This window comes from Pseudophryne corroboree, chromosome 2 (genome assembly GCF_028390025.1).
Source record: "Pseudophryne corroboree isolate aPseCor3 chromosome 2, aPseCor3.hap2, whole genome shotgun sequence".
NCBI classification, from domain to species: domain Eukaryota; kingdom Metazoa; phylum Chordata; class Amphibia; order Anura; family Myobatrachidae; genus Pseudophryne; species Pseudophryne corroboree.
The window spans coordinates 531,519,053-531,541,762 of NC_086445.1; the positions used below are offsets into that span (position 1 = coordinate 531,519,053).

The 22,710-nt window shown below is 43.7% G+C and overlaps 1 protein-coding gene across 9 annotated transcripts in view; it reads right to left on the bottom strand.

Moving 5' to 3' along the window:
- Positions 1-22,710, bottom strand: part of COL16A1 (collagen type XVI alpha 1 chain) — a 303,979-nt gene that overhangs the window by 122,279 nt on the left and 158,990 nt on the right. For all 9 annotated transcript variants that reach the window (XM_063954229.1, XM_063954228.1, XM_063954227.1 and 6 more), the window contains 6 exons: positions 9,160-9,204; positions 9,023-9,085; positions 5,676-5,720; positions 4,673-4,768; positions 950-988; positions 741-785 (listed from right to left, as the gene is read on the bottom strand). In XM_063954229.1, coding sequence (XP_063810299.1) covers positions 741-785; positions 950-988; positions 4,673-4,768; positions 5,676-5,720; positions 9,023-9,085; positions 9,160-9,204 — 333 coding nt within the window. The remainder of the gene's footprint in view (positions 1-740; positions 786-949; positions 989-4,672; positions 4,769-5,675; positions 5,721-9,022; positions 9,086-9,159; positions 9,205-22,710) is intronic.

A 22,710-nucleotide genomic window follows, 5' to 3' on the forward strand; every position in this document is an offset into this window, starting at 1 on the left:
ACAGCATTAACAGGAGGCACTGTAATGTGGCATACTATAAACTGGGAACACTATGTTATAATGTGAATTGGGGGTACTGTGTGGCATAATGTGTACTGGCAGTCCTACAATATGACATAATATGAACTAGGACACTATTATGGGGCATAACATTAACTATGGCACTACTATGGTTCAGAAAATGAACTAAGGCACTATTATGGGGCATACAATTAATAACTGCTGCTGCGGAGAGGTGTCTCCCAAGAAGCACAGGGCCACTTCAATATCTTGTTATGAGGCCCACAAAGTTCTGGTTATGCCCCTGATATTAGAGATATGAAAACAGAACAAAAATAAAAATATGTGGATTTTCTCAAACTGATTAACTTGAGAAAGCCTCAAAGCCCTTAATTAATTCACACTGCTGGAATCCCAAATGTGCATAGAATAAGCAGAAGGTGTTAGAAGTAAACAATATTTCAAAGTAAAACTAATTCTTTTTATGTAGTTGGCATATGCGCAAGTACCACATAAAACTCTCAAACTGACAGTTGTTTATAACCTGAAAATAGTAGGATGGGGCAGATCTAATAACAGAGCTGAGAGCAAAGACATGTGGTAACCGATGACAACTGGTTTACAGCACATGCTCTACAAGGACTTTCTCTTGCTAAAAAAAAGCTCTATAGTAATGTTCTATAGAGTGCACCATAAATGTGTTATACATGTTACAGGTACACCAACCACTGGATACTGACCGGTTTTCCTACAGAACCATCACTCCCAGAAGTTCCGGGTGGACCCTGGTCAGGATAAGAAAATAATAAGTACTGAAAATACTTGACAGGCTACATTGTCATTGAGCTTATTCTTACCGTGTGTGTTTCAATATGATTTTTTTCCTTGTGAGGGTGTCATGATCTCAGAAATAATACTTTTATTTTTAACAATGGTCAGTTTTTCGTACCTTATCTCCTGGGGGGCCAGGTGGACCACCGGGATTACCCTGAAAAGGAAAAAGTAAGTACCCATAAAATAACTGGTACCTGCAGTATACATTTATCCTATATTCAACAAGGCTGATTGTTTTAGCTCAATTGAGAATGTGAGCAAATGAGTTACTATAAGAAAAACAAGTTGAGTCAAAATGAATATATTTAAAATGACACCGACATATTTTCAAAGAAAGCTTTATTTGTGTCTCCCATCACCTATTTAGATAATAAGAACTATGTGGCTCCTATTCACTCGGAGGTGACTGAGACTTACTTTTCTTGGCTAATTTGGACTGGCTTATATAAAAGTCCAGAACTATACTAGCTCTGTACTGAAATTATATCCAGATTCAGACTGCAGCAATCCTCCTGATGTTCTTCTTCTCAAACCACCATAGCAGTAAAAAGATATCTCTTCTCATTATTGGTTCTATATGGGCAGAATTTAATTGTTTTGTGCGCCTGATCTTGCGCCTAAAGTAACGGGAGATCATTGGGTACAATTCAATTGTAGGTTTTTTTTCGTCAATCGCACCCAAGCGTAAAGCAGCTGATCCCGACCAAACGGGTCACTTTTCACGCACTGTGGGGTGCAAGCTGAAATGCAGACACCGGCAGCCATCGCTCCCAAATGGAACTACAATTGTAATGCTCCATTTGGATTCCATCTAGTGGCTGCTGGTGGGATAAGAATTGAATGTCCCCCTATGTGTCTTTTTAGAGCACTCAACTCTCATTACCCAATGGCTGGTGCACTTCCCTAATTTGACAATGGTACGTCTTCTCAAAATGTTATCTGGCTCTACGATCGCTTTCCATTCCGCTATGTACACAAAAATGTTCCTTAATGTTTTCCACCAGTCTTACCTTTCCGCTATAGGGGATTCTTAATAGTCCTGTTAGACAGCCCGGCATATCACAAAATGCCTGCTGACCTGTACTACTGCTTCTGGGTGTACCTTATGCTTAGATGCTGTTGTTCCAATGTCCCAATATCAATGAGACAGTCCTGAATCTAGCCAGAACTTTTGTGTTGATAGTCAGGACTACTGGGAGATTTTTCATCATGGGAGATTTTTCACCATGGGCGTTTTATATGAAGAGAGGGGTTTGACAGTGGCCTTTCAAGGTGTATTTGAAAGCAAGCCCCTTGGGGAAGTGGCATGCCCCAATGTGACACCACTGGGCCCTATTTTCTGAGGAAGTATGATTATGTAAGAAAAAAACAAAAAGATTGTTACTTTAGTGAATTGTAAGATCTTGAAGCAGAGTATAGGGATTACTGATAATAGCTTTCTATAGGAACTGTGAAAATGCCCGATTTACCAAGCTCTAAAAAGATCCTTTGGATTTCTCTCCAACATGCTTGCCCAATCGCCACATTTGGGCAAACTGGATCCGACAACATCAGTTAGGAGATAGTGTATACTATAGATTTACTATTTTTTCGTTACTCTCTTATTGGCCCCATAATAATTTCTTATTTTCTTATTGGCGCAATAAGCATGGGCGTAACTAGGGGGGGGGCTAAGGGGGCACACACCTTAGGTGCTGGATTTGAGGAGATGCAAGCTGTCCCCCCTCCCCACCCCCAACACTGCCGCATCCTCTTCTCTCCCAGTCACAGGCATACATACAGCAGCTATCTCCGTGTGCCTCGCTCCCAGCGTCGCTGCTGCAGCCTGTGTGGGTGTCGGAGCTCAGTCTCTCCCAGGCTGGGGAAACCTTGGGAAAGTTTTGCAGTGTCCCAGCCAGTCAGCAGGCTGGGACTTCTATACCGGGCTGTGCATGGCCCCACCTCCCACAGCTCTCCTCCAATCACACCCCAGGACAGGAGCTGTAAATGTACACAGAGACAAAGACACCGGAGGCAGCAGCTGCTTAGTTCCAGCACAAACCACACACCCTGTTCCTCTGAGGATCATCGGAGCAGCAGCCCCCTGCCCTCATACTCCGGCCCCAGGCAGCCACCTCTGTGCATGGGATATCACAGCCACTACAGTGCGTGCGAGCATCTATAGTGAGCCCATCCATAAAGATTGCACTTACAGGAATTTTTATATATATATATATATATATATATATATATATATAGACCAGCATGTACGGCGGCACTCAGGTCAGAAAAACGACAGGACACACAGCCTCTGTTTGCCAACGTTTCAAAGATTTCTCTTTTTCGTCATGCCCTGACGAAAAAGAGAAATCTTTGAAACGTTGGCAAACAGAGGCTGTGTGTCCTGTCGTTTTTCTGACCTGAGTGCCGCCGTACATGCTGGTCTCTATTGGGAAACTATTTCAGTCTCCTTCACGGAAGGCAACGGGCAAAGGTAAAATAGTGGTATGCGGAGCAGTGCCGAACTCAACGAATTTATATATATATATATATATATATATAGGAGTAAGTGTAGAAGAATTACACCTTTGCAGTGTACCTTTAAAGAGTGCATCTGTTGGGAGCATATATATAGGGAAAGCATCTATAGGGGGGTACAACTATAGGAAGCGCATCTATATGGTATATGTCCCAGAGTAAATAGATCTGTGTTTGCTGGGGGTGGAGCACATTACTGCCTTGCCCCGGGCAACAAGGATCCTAGTTTCAGCCCTGCATAAGAAACGATAGCTATTGAGGGAAATTGCAGGGATGATAAATCTTTGCAGGTAATGAGGGACTAAAATAGTTTCTTTCAATGCACATCGGACTTCCTGTCCAGTAATCCTATTTGAGCACATTTCACAGCTTATAGTGTACAAAACTTTGCACTCAGCTACATAGCATATGTAAATACAATGTAAAATTAAAGTCTGTCGATGTCTGCTACACTAAGGGGATAATTCAGATCTGTTTGCTACTGTAGGCTGCGTTATCGTATAGCGTGCGATCAGGTCCAAACTGCGCTTACATATGCACAGCTATGCGCAGGCACGTCGCACACGTACAAAGCGGATCGCCGCTCAGCGATGGGTTTGTGCGAAGGATCCGTTCGCACGGGCGTTCGCAAAGAGATTGATAGGAAGAAGGCGTTTGTGGGTGTCAACGGACCGTTTTCTGGGAGTGGTTGGAAAAATGCAGGCATGTCTATGCGCTTGCAGGGGGTGTTCCTGATGTCAATTCCGGTCTGAAGTGATCGCAGCGGCTGAGTAAGTCCTGGGCTGTGCAATTACTGCACAAGATCTGTTTGTACAGCTCTGCTACACATGCGTTCGCACACTTGCAAAGCGAAAATACACTCCCCTATGGGCGGCGCCTTTGCGAACGCAGGACTGCAAAAAAAACCTAGCGAGCGAACAGGTCTGAATTAGCCCCTAAGTAATAGGCAATTATGGCATGCAATATACAATCCCCATTGTAGGCAGTGGCACTAGGAGCGGGGCGAGAGAGGTGTTATTGCTCCTGCGGCAGACTCTCTCCCCAGCCCAGCACACATGCTAGTGTGTGCTGCGCTGTAGAAGCAGTCACTCCTCTCTCTCCCTGGTGATCATTTGCACCCGTCCGTCTGCTGCCCACTGCCCGCAGCCCATCTGCAGACATGCCAGCGCCCTCCTGTCCAGCACATTTTGTAATAATATTTTTCATATTTCAGAAGGAGGGTGGCTGGCCACGCCTCCCTGCATTGGCCACACCCCATCCCCTTACTTGGGCCTGCCACAGCTGTCAGTGCCCCTGCATACAGGAACATACTTCAACTTACAGGTTTGCCTGGTAGTCCGATCCCAGCGAGTCCAGGTTTTCCGGGAGGTCCAGGTTCTCCTGCAAGGCCCTCCGGGCCAACTATTCCGGTTTCCCCCTAATATAGACAAATGAGAATCTATGGTTAAAGAAAATAATTACAAATACCAACTAACACTCAGGAAACGTATTTGTTTTACAGCAGGATATATTGCATACTATTAGGGCTAATTCAGAGTTGGGTGCAAATGGGAAAATAATTGTAGCTTTGCACCTGGGCAAACCATGTTGCACTGCAAGGGGTGCAATCACACACAGGGTAAATACTGGCTGCTTTTGCATGTAGCGCAAATAAGCTGGACAGCTTTATTTTTACACTGCAATTTACATTTGAGTTTGGAAACACCCATCTCATATCTAAAGCTGACCACACACTACACTAGACCAGGCATGTCAAACTCGTGGCCCTCCAGCTTTTCTGAAACTACAAGTTTCAGCATGCTTTACCAGCATATCTTCCACCAATCAGCTGGACAAACTTTCCTCCAACCATCCAACTAGTTGGTTGGTTGAAATGAAAATCATCCATTTGCTCCCAAACAACGAAAAACAGATGAAAATGGTCGTTCAGTCAAGTTGGTAAAACTACCCAGCGCTGGGGAAGTTATTCATTTTACATACTTTGCATTGAGAGCAGCAGAAGCCAGATGTTGTTGGTCTTGAGAATGGTCTGAAAAGTGCCCGAAACGTTGACAATACTGTTATGCTGCTACAATGTAGTATAATAATTTGTACCGCAACTGGTGACATTGGACATGCTGAATGAATGGTAATAAAATTATCTCTGTGGCATTCTAGGGACCACTCTAAATTTCCAAAAACTGTCTACTTTAATTAATGCAGTTATGGAAGCAAGGTGTAAGCCTTGTAACCTTACACAGATGAATTATCGTATGTGACATTTTTGGATCAGGTACTGCATAGAATATTAGGTATAGATAGAATGTTAGCATACTGTCACTCACCTTTTGTCCCTTCGGTCCCACTACGCATATTTCACCTGGTCTTCCCTAAATAAAAGAAAGCACAGTTATATAACGCATTGTGAAATATTACAATAAAGTATATTTAATTTATCCTCACATACAAGGATTGCCTGACCACTGTATACCCATTTTACTACCTCTTAGCAATGGCAATATAGTCAGCAGATAAGCAAATCGACCACAACTTAAAGACAAGTTTGCTATTAGTTTATTATTTATTGTTTATTTATTTTTTTAAAGGCAGTAATTTTTGTAATGCAGCTAAATATTGGGCCCTCATTCCGAGTCGTTCGCTCTGTATTTTTCATCGCATCGCAGTGAAATTCCGCTTAGTGCGCATGCGCAATATTCGCACTGCGACTGCGCCAAGTATCTTTGCTATGAAGATAGTATTTTTACTCACGGCTTTTTCATCGCTCCGGCGATCGTAATGTGATTGACAGGAAATGGGTGTTACTGGGCGGAAACACGGCGTTTTATGGGCGTGTGGCTGAAAACGCTACCGTTTCCGGAAAAAACGCAGGAGTGGCCGGAGAAACGGGGGAGTGGTTGGGCGAACGCTGGGTGTGTTTGTGACGTCAAACCAGGAACGACAAGCACTGAACTGATCGCACAGGCAGAGTAAGTCTGGAGCTACTCTAAAACTGCTAAGTAGTTTGTGATCGCAATATTGCGAATACATCGGTCGCAATTTTAAGATGCTAAGATACACTCCCAGTAGGCGGTGGCTTAGCGTGTGTAACTCTGCTAAATTCGCCTTGCGACCGATCAACTCGGAATGAGGGCCTTAGTTCCTATCTCTACCTTAAATTTGCTATAGTAATGCTATCCTTAAATAAAGATGTATTAAAGCAATGTCTCTCCCCATACTATTTTATTGTGGGAGGATTATCCCACCTTATTCAACAAGAGAGCTATGAAAGTAGATAAATGTATTATAGGAAGAGAAGGTAAACAACGGCATCTCTACTGGAGAATGAGATCTGCAAGCATTCTTAAGGCCCGTATTCCTGGGCCGATTTGGGTTCGCTCAGCACACATCTCTCCCCCCGCTCAGCACAGCGCGATGTGTGCTGAGCGAGCGGGGGGAGACGGGGGGGGGGGCGCTCATTTCACCCAGCGTCACTGTGAGGGGTACACACGGAGTGATCGCGGCTTAAAATCTAAGCAATTTAGTCAGATAGCTTAGATTTTAAGAAGCGATCGCTCCGTGAGTACCCCCCTTTACAGTACTAGCACCCTCACAATAGCTAGCAAAGTCCTATAACAAGAATAATTGTATACATTTAAGCCTTACAATTTTCTCTAATCCGGTGGTTCCGAAACTCGGTGCCGCAAGGTTCTTGCAGAGGCACGGCTCTATTTCACTCCAACCCGACGGCCATCTCAGACACCGCTCTCCCTCCCCCGTGCGGGGTTAAACGGCTGGCTGCACTAACATCACTCCGGGCTCTCCCTGCTAACACCACTATAGCGGTTTGGTTTTGGCGGACATAATTCATCTGTCCATCCCTGCATTAATTTGAGTGCTTAAAACCTTCTATAAGGACAATTTCTATTTATAGAAATTTGGAAACCAATATATGCCCGCACGGAACAAGGACTGTTTGGGACTTCTATATAACAAGTGAGTTATTATTGGCACACAGACCTATATGGTGTTTAAAAGAGTGTAATTATTACCACTATTGCTGAATACATAATACCGTTTGTGGCCAAATTGTCACAATTATTAAATAATACTTGTATTATTATAATTCATTTGGACATAGTGATTCTGTACCGTATATATTCATGATAATTTATCTATATTAATTGTACTCCCGGGATAATTGCTGTTAATTTTTATAATTTTTATAATAAATGTTTCTATCCTGATTGTTGAGCGCAACTTGGTTTCTGTCTGTATTGAGTGTTTCTTTGAGGGATTGGCATTCCCTCTCCAAGTCGCTGCTGACAATCATATACACCACCACTCACCGAGCGCACAGCTTCATCGCCTTTCTTGCAGAGGTGCCTCTGGTTGGCGGTCCAGGACCAAATCAAATTATTTGTCAAAGTGATAGGCAAAACCAGTGCTTAGTGGTTGCCAATCATATAACATGTGGGCATTCAGAACCACAACTGTACACCACCACATAACTGAATCTAAGAATAAGTAGGCACAAATGTACTTTATTTTTAATTTTTATTTTTTTCCAAATTTATCATAAAAAATCTTTTATCCTAGGGGTGCAAAGAAATAAAAATGCTGATACTCTAGGGCAGGGATTGGGAACCTTTGGCCCTCCAGCTGTTGTTGAACTACACAAACCAGCATGCCTTGCTACCTTTTTGCTATTTGGCCATGTAACTTTTCTAGGGCATCCTGGGATGTATAGCTCAACAAAAGCTGGAGGGCCAAAGGTTCCCCACCCCTGCTCTAGGGCGTTCTAATGCAAAAAAGTTTTGTGAATCACTGCTCTAATAAATACAATTTAGAGCAAAGTGGCAGGGAGCAGTGACAATGTATTTTGGCATTAAATGCAAACATGCAAACTAAGCTCTTGCTTTGAGCCCTTCACTTATGAACACATAACGAAGCATAATCACATGCTACCTCCATAGCATTGTTGTCGGACTTAAGGTTATCCTTCTGCATGTTAAGATGGTCGCCTCAAATCAGTGGTTCCCATACTTTTGAGTATCCAAATGTTTTTCACGGCATCCTTAGGTCAAATTTTTTTATTGAGAAAATTATAAAGAAATATTAAATTAAGTAAATTATGTTTATATGTCATCCTTAGGTTCAATTGTGTGGTAAGTGACAGGATTTGCATCTGTTTATCTACATAATTTATGTTCGGCAGCCACCAGCACTGGTTTTGCCTATTATACTGACCATAAATAATTTTAATTGGTACTGGACCACCAATCCAAGGCACCCCTGCAAGTGTCCTGAGGCACTCCAATGTGGCACGGCACACAGTTTGAGAATCACTGCCTTAAATACATCTATCAAGTCATGAAAGAGCAGAGAGCCTTTCTTGCTTGTTTATAGTGCAGTTTCCCTAGGCACAACCCTTGCTTAACCCTTCCTGGTATTATTATCACTTTCCTCTCTACAAACATGAAAGCAAGGCAAGGTGGCAGAAGATCAGTTGGATACTACTCTTTTCCTAACATAAGCCTTGCAGAAAAGCTACAAAGCCTCCTGTCCAAACATATTTAGTATCTCAAAGTTATGCAGGCTGCGATAGAGAGTTGTACAAAAGGGACACAGAAAAAGGAAATGAATCGCAACCATGATGGATAGAGAAGAAGTGTAAAAGACACCAGATACTCACATCTCGACCTGGAGAACCAGCGAATCCTCTCACTCCTGTGTCTCCCTTATCGCCCTTCTGCCCCTGTGTAAAAGAAATTACTTTATGAACAGCTGATGTGTAAAATAAATTGTGATGTTCCAACAAATGTAACTTACTTTCTCTCCATCTGGTCCAGATGGTCCCTCAAATCCTCTTGGCCCCTGTTGGCAATAAGACAATCAGTTTGGTATCTGTAAATTGATTTTATTACAAATGCTAACCACAGCACTTCCGAGAGCAAGCTGATTCCTCTAGATGAGAGGATCCAAGCCTTATTTTGCTGCAGGATCAGTCCTAGTTCTGATTCTAAATCTACATGTTCAGTGTGGTTGCCATGACAATGCAATGAATGCTGAGTAAAAAGTGCTGAATATCTGTCTGATGCACCTTCCAGGCAGTCTCTGATGATAAGTTTCATCTTGTTTAATCATATTCAACCTCACTATAAAAGGATTATTAAAATACTGTAACTCAATCATATGACATTTTCTATGTTAATGGTCTGGTGCGTTAAATCATACTGTATATTGGGCATTATTCAGGTTGGTTCCCAAGTGCACCCCGATTGCATCTTCCCGATTTTCAAGGCTGTGCGCATGTGCAGGGCCCGTTCTGCGTGCGTGCGGCCTGGGAAATGCGATCAATTTGGAAACCTCTGACTGATTGACAGGCAGAGCGGCGTTTGCGTGGCCGAGACACACCGTTGTGGTGATGGAAATGCAGGTGGGCCCCCTGCTGGCATCACGCGCACTCATTGTGAGAGGCTTGCATTATAAAGTGAGGCTTGACTTATTAAGTGAGTTTGAAACAGCAGCAGGTGAGTTAGAATACAGCAAAAGGTGAGTTTTATAATACACCAAGTGACACAAAGATTTGCAATACCATTAACATCTGATACAATGTTTGACCTTGTGCAGTGCAATGGATGTAAAGCATTTGTTTGGAAAGAGGCAGCGTGGAGACTCGGCTGCTGTCCAATCTGTGAGCAATTTTCTCTGCTGAAGGAGGAGATAGCAAAACTGCATGCTGAGATTTGTAGGATGTCTGTGTCTTTGAAGCCTCCACTGCCTCAGAGAGCCACCAGAAGACATTCTGCCTGTACTACTGTGGGCTCTCAAGGGCAGAGATTTCCAGAGGGACACAGACACCTCCCGCAAGCGGTGACACTGCAAAACTCGTATGCTACTCTTGCAGGGCTGGAAGATACAACTAATAGAGGCACTACAGAACAGGAGGATATGGGGACTTCTACCAACTATAGGAACAGGAAATGGAACAGGAAAATTGCATCTCCAAAAAGGACTGCATTTCTCTTGGGAGATTCCATTATTAGAGGAATACATCTGGGAAATGCAAATGAAGTAGAGAAACAAGTAAGGTGCTTACCTGGAGCCACAGCTCCAAGGGATAAAGAGCGCATGCTAAGAATTGTAAAGGCAGCAAGAAAAGATGGGGAGGTGGATGTCATTGTCCACCTAGGGACAAATGACCTGGCAAATGCTGAACTCATGGCCGTAAAAGATGAATTTAGGAAGTTAGGGACTGCTCTGAAGCAGGTGGCAACCACTGTATCTTTTTCAGAAGTATTGCCAGTACACAGAGGGGAAGACAGAACTCATTGCATCAGAAACTTCAATGTTTGGCTTAGGACATGGTGCAATGAGGAGAGATTTGGATTTATAGGCCACAGTCACACCATCTGGCAAGATAGGAGCTTATACAAAAGTGACGGCCTGCACCCATCTTCAAGGGGAACAAGAATACTAACTGAACAGTTTGGATGCTTCATCAAGAACTATTTAAACTAACAAAGGGGGGCAGTGAACCGAACAGGAATAAAGAAATCTGCTCCCCCAACACAGAGGTATTGTTTCTGCAGGCAAAGGGAATAGGAAGCATATCCACAGCAACAGAAGATAATTCAGATCAAAACCAAATAAAAATAGGCAGAGAGAAGAACATAGCTAGGAACAGAAAAAGCACAAACAAAACTCTAAAAGCTATGTGTGCAAATGCTAGGAGCTTAGGTAATAAAATCCCAGAACTAACTGCAATAATGACAAGGGATGATCTAGACATTGTGGCAATTACAGAGTCATGGTACAATGAAAATCATGACTGGGACATAGCTATACCGGGATATACTTTATTTAGGAAGGACAGAATTGGAAAAATCGGAGGTGGGGTAGCAATGTATGTAAAAAAAAACATAAATGTACTACATTAATACAAAGTATTGAAGAAAAAACTGAGGCCCTTTGGGTGACCATAGAAACAGGGGAAAAGTTGATTATTCGTATTGGCGTGATATACAGGCCACCAGGTCAGGAAGAGGAACTCGACAAGAACCTATTGCAGGACATAACTAAAATGGCATTAAAAGGAGAGGTCATAATCATGGGAGACTTTAATCTTCCTGATGTAAACTGGGAGGTGTCTGTTGCTAGTTCCACTAGAAGTAGGGACATTTTAAATTCCCTTCAGGGAGCATCCCTCCACCAATTGGTGAGGGAGCCCACTCGGAAAGACGCAATATTAGACTTAATACTTACAAATGGAGACAGATTATCGGACGTAAAAGTGGGTGAAAACCTGGGATCCAGTGATCATCAAGCAGTATGGTTCAGCATTAAGACAGAGACTGACTCGTCCCATACAAAAACAAAGGTGTTGGATTTTAGGAAGGCTGATTTTGTAGGGATGGGAAAATGTGTAAGCGATTCTTTGGCAGAGTGGAGGATCTTGAAAGCAGTGCAGGAGAGGTGGGAAACATTAAAATGTGCAATATTGAAGGCAACAGACCTTTGTATCAAAACTGTTAGGAAAAACACAAGGAAAAGGAAGCCAGTGTGGTTTGCAAAAGAAGTAGCAAATATTGTGAGAGCAAAAAAGATAGCTTTTAGGAAATATAAGCAGACACAAAACAATGAAGACAAAGAGATATATCTTGTTAGACAGAAGGAGACTAAGAAGGTAATCAGATGTGCAAAGGCACAAGCTGAGGAGAAAATGGTCCAGTCAGTGGGTAAAGGAGGCAAAACTTTTTTTAGGTATATAAGCGAAAGGAGAAAAACAAAAGGCGGAATTATAAAACTATAGACGGACACTGGGAGTCTTGTTGAAGGAGACAATTTAATAGCAGATCATCTTAATGATTATTTTTGCTCAGTATTTACTACTGAAAGAGAGGGGAAGGGGCCACAGTTAAGTTGCAGGGATATTCAGGAAAATGAAACAAGTACATTTACAGAGGAGAAGGTCCTAACAGAACTCTCAAAGCTGAAAGTGGACAAATATATGGGGCCAGATGGGATACATCCAAGGATACTAAAAGAACTTAAAGAGGTGCTGGTAGCACCATTGACAGAATTATTCAACCAGTCATTAGCTACAGGAGTAATTCCAGAGGACTGGAAAAGAGTAAACGTAGTCCCACTGCACAAAAGTGGAAGCAAGGAAGAGGCAAACAACTACAGACCAGTGAGTCTTACATCGGTAGTAGGGAAATTGATGGAAACACTCTTAAAAGAAAGAGTTGTAGATTATCTAAAATCCGGCAATTTACAGGATCCCAAACAGCATGGATTCACTGGAGGGAGATCATGTCAAACAAATCTTATTGACTTTATTGATTGTGTGACTAAAGTGATGGATAAAGGTGGAGCCATGGATATAGCTTATCTAGACTTTAGTAAGGCTTTTGACACTGTTCCACATCACAGACTGCTAAATAAACTTGAAAGTTTGGGATTGGATATTAGGATTATTGAATGGATAAGATCTTGGTTGAAGGATAGACAACAGAGAGTTGTGGTAAATGGAGTGCATTCACAGGAGGGAAATGTTACCAGTGGAGTACCCCAGGGATCTGTACTTGGACCAGTGCTTTTTAATATCTTTATTGGTGACATTGCAAATGGCATTAAAGGGAAAGTATGCTTTTTTGCAGATGACACAAAGGTATGCAACAGGGTAGACACACCAGGTGGGGTAAAACAAATGATTGAGGATCTAGGTAGACTAGAGGAATGGTCAAGAGTGTGGCAATTACAGTTTAATGCCAAAAAATGCAAAATCATGCACTTGGGTCTCAAAAATCCAAAAGCTAAATATAGTATTAATGGCACTATACTGGAAACTACTGAGGAGGAAAGGGATCTAGGAGTCACTATTTCAGATGACTTAAAGGCAGGTAAGCAATGTAACAAGGCAATGAGGAAGGCTAGTCAGATGCTTGGCTGCATTGGGAGAGGAATCAGCAGCAGAAAGAAAGAAGTAATAATGCCACTGTATAGGTCATTGGTACGGCCTCATCTAGAATACTGTATTCAGTTCTGGAGGCCATATCTTCAAAAGGATATTAATACATTAGAAACTGTACAAAGGAGGGCAACTAAAATGGTGCATGGCCTACATCACAAAACATACCCAGAAAGACTAAGAAATCTCAATATGTATAGTTTGGAGCAGAGAAGGGAAAGGGGGGACATGATAGAAACTTTCAAATATATCAAGGGTTTTAACAAAGTCCAGGAGGGAAACATTCTCCAAATGAAGAGAAGCAATAGGACACGAGGACATGCACTGAGACTGGAGGGGGGGGGAGGTTCAGGGGAAATTTGCAGAAAAATTATTTTGCAGAAAGGGTAGTGGAGTAAGTGGACAAGTGGAATAGCCTCCCATCAGAGGTGGTAGAGGCTAAGACAGTAGAGCAATTTAAACATGCATGGGATAGACATAAGGATATCCTTACAAAGAAATAAGGATCAAATAAGGTTAGAGATAAAAATAATGTAAAAAAAAAAAGGGGGCAGACTAGATGGGCCAAGTGGTTCTTATCTGCCGACAAATTCTATGTTTCTATGTTTCTATGTTTCATTGTGATGGGAAAGATGGCCGCGTTTGTTTTGCAAAGTCTGCAATGCAATCGCAATTGAATTGCGATCGTATCGCTGGTGGACATTAGCATGCTGGATGGCCTTGCCTTGTGCTTGGTGGCCCCCAGCATACAGTTGCAGTTTTGCTAAATTAGCAAATAAAGATATGTGCAGTCTTGCTAAATTAGCAAAACTGCAACTGAAGCTGAAAAAGGTCCATTGGGGGTCATTCCGAGTTGTTCGCTCGGTATTTTTTTCTTGCAACGGAGCGATTAGTCGCTAACGCGCATGCGCAATGTCCGCAGTGCGACTGCGCCAAGTAAATTTGCTATGCAGTTAGGTATTTTACTCACGACATTACAAGGTTTTTTCTTCGTTCTGGTGATCGTAATGTGATTGACAGAAAGTGGGTGTTTCTGGGCGGAAACAGGCCGTTTTATGGGTGTGTGCGAAAAAACGCTACCGTTTCTGGGAAAAACGCGGGAGTGGCTGGAGAAACGGAGGAGTGTCTGGGCGAACGCTGGGTGTGTTTGTGACGTCAAACCAGGAACGACAAACACTGAACTGATCGCAGATGCCGAGTAAGTGTGGAGCTACTCAGAAACTGCTAAGAAGTGTCTATTTGCTATTTTGCTAATCTTTCGTTCGCAATTTTGATAAGCTAAGATTCACTCCCAGTAGGTGGCGGCTTAGCGTGTGCAAAGCTGCTAAAAGCAGCTTGCGAGCGAACAACTCGGAATGACCCCCATTGTTTGTTACCGGATGGTACAAAACTGTACATGCCTTTATTTGCCATGCAGTTTAATTCAATGTCTCATTAGAGGAGCAATATGATGCTTATAAGTGTGACTTTATTTGATGCGCATCTGCCGCCACATATAGTTTTACATATTGTAGACTTTGCTATTTCATTTTGCCATTGCGCTTATTTATCATTGCGTTTTAGGGGGGGTGTAAGTCTATTTTTTTTTCTTCCTAACAATAAAGTGAAGCAGACAGGGGCATGGTCAGAAATATCTATAAGTGCAATTCACGAATCCAGTACTGTCTGATATAAAGAGAGGGATAACAGCCAAAAATCTATCCAGGAAGATGTATGATGAAGATGGGAATAAAAGGTGTATTTGCAAGCAGTCAAGTGTTGGCACCTCCAGGGATCACAGAGTTGCAAGGAGTCAAGTAATAACTGCAGGGAAGAAAGCATATGTACGTCTGTCTCCACCAATAGCGGAGGACCTGTACACACCCAATGAAAGTACATTGTTGAAATCCCCCCCAATATGAGTGCCCCTCAACCCAAACCTGTAACTTTACAAATAAATCAGTGACAAAGTGATCGTATGGAGTAGTAGGGGCATAAGTGGTAGCTAGAGTATACAAGGTATCACACAACACTATTTTAAGAAATAGGAAACAACCTTCCGTGTCTATCCAAGTATCCCTTGTAGTGAAATGAAAATGTTTCCGGAACAAAACAAGGGACTCCTCTACTTTTAGCAGAGAACGAGGAGGCTTTGAAGTAACCCAACCAATTGTCCCTTAAAACATTAGGATCCTTAGCATCACAGTGGGTTTTAAGAATTTGAGTTGGATCAGAACCTTACGCCTCTTGAATGGGGAGTTCAACCCCTCCACATTCCACAATACAAATTTGAGATACTTTTGTACCCTAGCAGACTTAAGGAAAGAGTTAGCCATATCAGCCTATAGCCATCCTAGGCCACAAGAAAAATACAAGTGTATGTTATAACTTCCCCTGACCTGTCCCAGCGAGCAGGAAATAGGGGTGCAATAGAAGCCTATAGTACCATGTTATGAATACAAAAATATAACAATGCATGCCTGTAATATACCAAATAGTTGAGAAGAACAGCAATATTGATTTTTTCAGAACCGGAGGGGGCGAACTATAGGAACTCCCATCGAGCACAAACACATAAAACAGCCAAGAAAAAGGGGGAAAAAAGAAGAAAAACAGGAAAAAGATGCAGAAAAGCAGCAGAGACCCAAGGCAGGTCAAGAACAGCCATGAGGTCAAGGAAAAGAAGGAAACCAGAGGGTGTAGAATAAGAAGGAAAACTTAGTCCCACTAGAGGCGGAGAAAGACAGGAACAACAGAGAAACCACAATATTATATGGACGAAAAAACATTAACAATAATGGCGAAAGTCATAACATGAGTAACCTGAATAGAAATCAATCATATAATGTCCAGTAGTTACATCGCAGTCAGTCCTCGTCAGACACACGTGTTGAAGACATAGACGACAGTGACAGAGGCAGAACTCTGGGAGGCATGGAGTCATCTGCCGCCGGGCTCCTGCTCTGAAGGGGGGCACCTCTCCTCCCATTCTGTGACATCACTGAATTAAGTTAATTGATATCTGTTGCTGTCTTTTCAGTGGCCGACTTCCTCACTGGTCCCTGCACCTTACACATCACACCCTCTTTATTATACTGAATATACACATTTTACAAGGGTCACACCCAGGATTAGAAAGTAACCACAACCTATTACACTGGTAGCAGACACCTTACTGATGAAGCTGTTTGCTCCTGTACAGGAAATATGATAATTTTAACTATATGAAGAAACTCCTCTGACAATTACACGTAACTTCATATAGTTAGAATTCTCATGCTTCCTCTACAGGAGTAAATAGCTCCATCAGTAAAGTGTCTGCTGTCAGTGTAACAGGTCATGGGTTCTAATCCTGGGTATGACTGCTAAGAAATGTGTGATTTAAAATAAAAGACAATGAAATGTATAAATACAGTATATATACATTTTTTTCAGAACACTCCATGCACACACACACGCGCACACACACACACACACACACACACACACACGCGCGCGCGAGCGCGCACATACATACATATATTTATCTTAATATAGGAAATAGGGGGGCACCAATATTTATCTTGCCTCCGGGCAACTGTGACGAACTAACACCACTGGACAGTGAATCCACAAAGTTCTTTGCCGTGTGTGGAGAGTCAAAGAAAAACATTTTTCCATTATGGGACAATTACAATTTTGCAGGATATAGCAAAGCAAATCAAAGATTCATGGCAAATAGGTGTTTACAAACTGGAGCGTATTCCCTTCTCTTCATTGCAACCATGTAGGAAAGTCCTAGAACAATAACAGTTTGGCACCTTGGTATTGCAAGTCAGAGTGCTTCCTGTATGCCTCAAAAAGCTGGACTTTATCCGCATAGTTTAATATTTTCATTATCACAGGATGAGGTCTATCGCGAGAGGTCTGTTTGTCTGAGCCGATGCGGTAAACATGTTCAATAATTAATGATCCAGTACTGAAAATGGTGCCAAGTTCGTTTGGAAGCCAATCTGAAACTAGTTGCATGAGTTCCACAGGCTTGACAGATTCCGGAAGGCCAATTATGCGGACATTATTTTGAAATTTCTATTTTCCAAGTCCTCTAGTTTGTCTTGTATGGAGGCTACAGCTTTCTCGTGGTTAGATATGGTAGTGTGCGCAGTGGTCAACTCATCCTCTAAGTCTGAAATCCTCTGTTCTGTATCCAAAATACGCTGTTCATGTTGTGTGAGCTGAGCAAGAGCGGAGTCTAACAAATTCTTCAGGGGGGCCAATTTTTGGTCAAGCAGAGTAGCGAGGAGGTGCGCCAGTTCTTGTGTAGGGAATGCGCTAGCAGGCTCAGAAGACGGTGCGACTGAATCATGTCATTTAGGGCTACTGCTGGGACCTGCGGCAGGAGAGACAGGGGAGTCAGGAGTAGGAAGTTCTTTACGCATCCCTTTCCAGACTGGCTGCCTCTCGGGCCCTGTGGGGGGTTTTGCCACAAACTTATCCATAAGAGCGGCAGTAGTATTTGTGAATTAATGACAAGCAGACCAATGCCGACTAGCAGGAAGAATTCCAAACAATATCAGGAGAGGCGTATAATCAGTGTAACGAGGCAGTCTATAATATCCCAATTCTAAGTATAATCGGTGCAATGAGAGATCATGGAGATCACAGGTAATATAAACCACAAAAAGTAGCCGTGGATAGGTAATTTCAGCCTGCAGCCAGTGAGGGAGACAGCCCCCAGTTAAGCTGCATGTAGCTGTAATGATGCTGGCCTGCCAAGGATGGGAGCAAAACAACAGGGGGCTTTCAATAACCACTCACCTCCACACCCTTGTTTACAGACAGCAAAGGGGGTGAAAGGAGGGAGAGACCTCAGTGTGGCTGTATCAGAAGGAGGAGGGCGAGCCGCTTCCACAGCAGCGCCAGGCCGATCCCAGATGGCAGCCGCGGCAGCGCCCTACTACCGCAGGGCTTGAAATCTGGCATTCTGGGGGTGCGGGGAGATGGCAAGTCCTCACACCTGCTTCCAGGGCTCTCACAGTCGCTGGGGAAGGTGGTAGCTGGAGTCCTCCGCACTCAACCCGCTCGTGGATGACAACGGAGCCGGGTGTCAGCGGGGAGCTCTGTGAGCCAGCAGCCGGTCAGTGCGGTCCTCCCACTGGAAGTCCGTGTAAGTCTATTTTAATTAGGATAATGACAGGAATATGCAGCTATGACAGGGAAAGTATGACATGTCACAGCTGTACTATTAAGCCTATTACTCTGGCGGTATACTTTCCTACTCTCATAGAATGTCTAAACTTTTTGGGAGACATCCTGGCCTAACCTGGAATGGGATATCCTCCCAGATACCATTCTCTTTCTTCTTATTCATCATTATTGCCCAGCTGTGCAATGACGCAACTGTGCCATTGTACAGTGGGGGCAAGATTAGCATCATGTCTCCCACCCTTGTCCCTTGGAGATCCCAAGGATGACATAGGGTCATCTATAAACTGCAAAAGAACAAAACACAAGTGATTTGTTTTGCTAACTTGCCACCTGGTGTAATCAAAGTATTTTACTAATATGTTTTTTAATAAATGGCTGTTGCATCCTCTGAAGTACCTGTTGTCCAAATTTCGCTTCATTACTAGCCTTATTATTCACTGAGGGATACTTTAATATTCTGTTTATGCATATTTTGTATTATATTTATGGCTTACTTATGAATAAATCAGATATGGATATAAGTGTAAGAAATTTATAGTAAGTTAATTACTTAAATACAATATTAATATTAAACAAGGTGAAGCGGGTTCCAAATATCTGATTACTAATGAATGACATACCTAATGTAAAAATATCAAAAGTAAACGTAACAGGAAAATGTATTTGTATGAGCAATTAATATCAGTTACTTAAAATTTCCCCCCTTGGGTATGTGAATGATGTTTGTACAATATGCCAATATAAAAGCTAAAGCAGATGTTCATAACTGACGCAAACTAATCTAGCAACAACAGGTATATGATCTATAGGCCTAATTCAGAGATGATCGCAGCAGCAAATTTGTTAGCAGTTGGGCAAAACCATGGGGGTCATTCTGACCCGTTCGCTTGCTGCTGTTTTTCGCAGCCGAGCAAACGGGTCTCTACTGCGCATGTTTTCTAGGAGTGTTTGGAAAAACGCAGGTGTGTCCAAGCATTTGCAGGGCGGGTGCCTGACGTCAATTCCGGGACCGGACAGGCTGAAGTGATCGCAGAAGCTGAGTAAGTTCTGGGCAACTCAGAAACTGCACAAAACTTTTTTGTACCGCTCGGCTGCACATGCGATCGCACACTTGCAAAGCAAAAATACACTCCCCAATAGGTGGCGACTATCTGATCGCAGCGCTGCAAAAAATAGCTAGCGAGCGATCAGGTCTGAATTAGGCCAATGGTTTTGCCCAACTGCTAACAAATTTGCTGCTGCGATCAACTCTGAATTGCCGCCTATGTTCTTATTATTCGATGATCCTATGTGGCGCCATATAATAAGAATTTACTTACCGATAATTCTATTTCTCGTAGTCCGTAGTGGATGCTGGGAACTCCGTAAGGACCATGGGGATTAGCGGCTCCGCAGGAGACTGGGCACAAAAGTAAAGCTTTAGGACTACCTGGTGTGCACTGGCTCCTCCCCCTATGACCCTCCTCCAAGCCTCAGTTAGGATACTGTGCCCGGACGAGCGTACACAATAAGGAAGGATTTTGAATCCCGGGTAAGACTCATACCAGCCACACCAATCACACCGTACAACCTGTGATCTGAACCCAGTTAACAGCATGATAACAGAGGAGCCTCTGAAAAGATGGCTCACAACAATAATAACCCGATTTTTGTAACAATAACTATGTACAAGTATTGCAGACAATCCGCACTTGGGATGGGCGCCCAGCATCCACTACGGACTACGAGAAATAGAATTATCGGTAAGTAAATTCTTATTTTCTCTGACGTCCTAGTGGATGCTGGAAACTCCGTAAGGACCATGGGGATTATACCAAAGCTCCCAAACGGGCGGGAGAGTGCGGATGACTCTGCAGCACCGAATGAGAGAACTCCAGGTCCTCCTCAGCCAGGGTATCAAATTTGTAAAATTTAGCAAACGTGTTTGCCCCTGACCAAGTAGCTGCTCGGCAAAGTTGTAACGCCGAGACCCCTCGGGCAGCCGCCCAAGATGAGCCCACCTTCCTTGTGGAATGGGCTTTTACAGATTTTGGCTGTGGCAGGCCTGCCACAGAATGTGCAAGCTGAATTGTACTACAAATCCAACGAGCAATAATCTGCTTAGAAGCAGGAGCACCCAGCTTGTTGGGTGCATACAGGATAAACAGCGAGTCAGATTTTCTGACTCCAGCCGTCCTGGAAACATATATTTTCAAGGCCCTGACTACGTCCAACAACTTGGAGTCCTCCAAGTCACTAGTAGCCGCAGGTACCACAATAGGCTGGTTCAGATGAAACACTGAAACCACCTTAGGGAGAAAATGAGGACGAGTCCTCAATTCCGCCCTGTCTGAATGGAAGATCAGATAAGGGCTTTTACAGGATAAAGCCCGCCAATTCTGACACGCGCCTGGCCGAGGCCAGGGCCAACAACATGACCACTTTCCATGTGAGATATTTTAACTCCACAGATTCAAGTGGTTCAAACCAATGTGACTTTAGGAACCCCAAAACTACATTGAGATCCCAAGGTGCCACTGGAGGCACAAAAGGAGGCTGTATATGCAGTACCCCTTTTACAAACGTCTGAACTTCAGGAACTGAAGCTAGTTCTTTCTGGAAGAAAATTGACAGGGCCGAAATTTGAACCTTATTGGACCCCAATTTTAGGCCCATAGACACTCCTGTTTACAGGAAATGCAGGAATTGACCTAGTTGAAAATTCCTCCATCGGGGCCTTACTGGCCTCGCACCCCGCAACATATTTTCGCCAAATGCGGTGATAATGCTTTGCGGTTACATCCTTCCTGGCTTGATCAGGGTAGGGATGACTTCATCCGGAATGCCTTTTTCCTTCAGGATCCGGCGTTCAACCGCCCTGCCGTCAAACGCAGCCGCGGTAAGTCTTGGAATAGACAGGATCCTTGCTAGGGCAGGTCCCTTCTTAGAGGTAGAGGCCACGGGTCCTCCGTGAGTATCTCTTGAAGTTCCGGGTACCAAGTCCTTCTTGGCCAATCCGGAGCCACGAGTACAGTTCTTACTCCCCTCCGTCTTATAATTCTCAGTACTTTTGGTATGAGAGGAAGAGGAGGGAACACATACACTGACTGGTACACCCACGATGTTACCAGAGCGTCCACAGCTATTGCCTGAGGGGTCCCTTGACCTGGCGCAATACCTGTCCAATTTTTTTTTGTTTAGGCGGGACGCCATCATGTCCACCTTTGGTTATTCCCAATGGTTTACAATCATGTGGAAGACTTCTGGGTGAAGTCCCCACTCTCCCGGGTGGAGGTCGTGCCTGCTGAGGAAGTCTGCTTCCCAGTTGTCCACTCCTGGAATGAACACTGCTGACAGTGCTATCACATGATTTTCCGCCCAGCGAAAAATCCTTGCAGCTTCTGCCATTGCCCTCCTGCTTCTTGTGCCGCCCTGTCTGTTTACGTGGGCGACTGCCGTGATGTTGTCCGACTGGATCAGCACCGGCTGACCTTGAAGCAGAGGTCTTGCTTGGCTTAGGACATTGTAAATGGCCCTTAGCTCCAAAATATTTATGTGAAGTGATGTCTCCAGGCTTGACCACAAGCCCTGGAAATTTCTTCCCTGTGTGACTGCTCTCCAGCCTCGCAGGCTGGCATCCGTGGTCACCAGGACCCAGTCCTGAATGCCGAATCTGCGGCCCTCTAGAAGATGAGCACTCTGCAACCACCACAGGAGAGACACCCTTGTCTTTGGTGACAGGGTTATCTGCTGATGCATCTGAAGATGCGATCCGGACCATTTGTCCAGCAGGTCCCACTGGAAAGTTCTTGCGTGGAATCTGCCGAATGGAATTGCTTCGTAGGAAGCCACCATTTTTCCCAGGACCCTTGTGCACTGATGCACTGACACTTGGCCTGGTTTTAGGAGGTTTCTGACTAGTTCGGATAACTCCCTGGCTTTCTCCTCCGGGAGAAAACACCTTTTTCTGGACTGTGTCCAGGATCATCCCTAGGAATAGAAGGCGTGTCGTCAGGATCAGCTGCGATTTTGGAATATTGAGAATCCAACCGTGCTACCGCAGCACTATCTGAGATAGTGCTACCCCGACTTCCAACTGTTCCCTGGATCTTGCCCTTATCAGGAGATCGTCCAAGTAAGGGATAACTAAAAACTCCCTTCTTTCGAAGGAGTATCATCATTTCGGCCATTACCTTGGTAAAGACCCGTGGTGCCGTGGACAATCCAAACGGCAGCGTTTGAAACTGATAGTGACAGTTCTG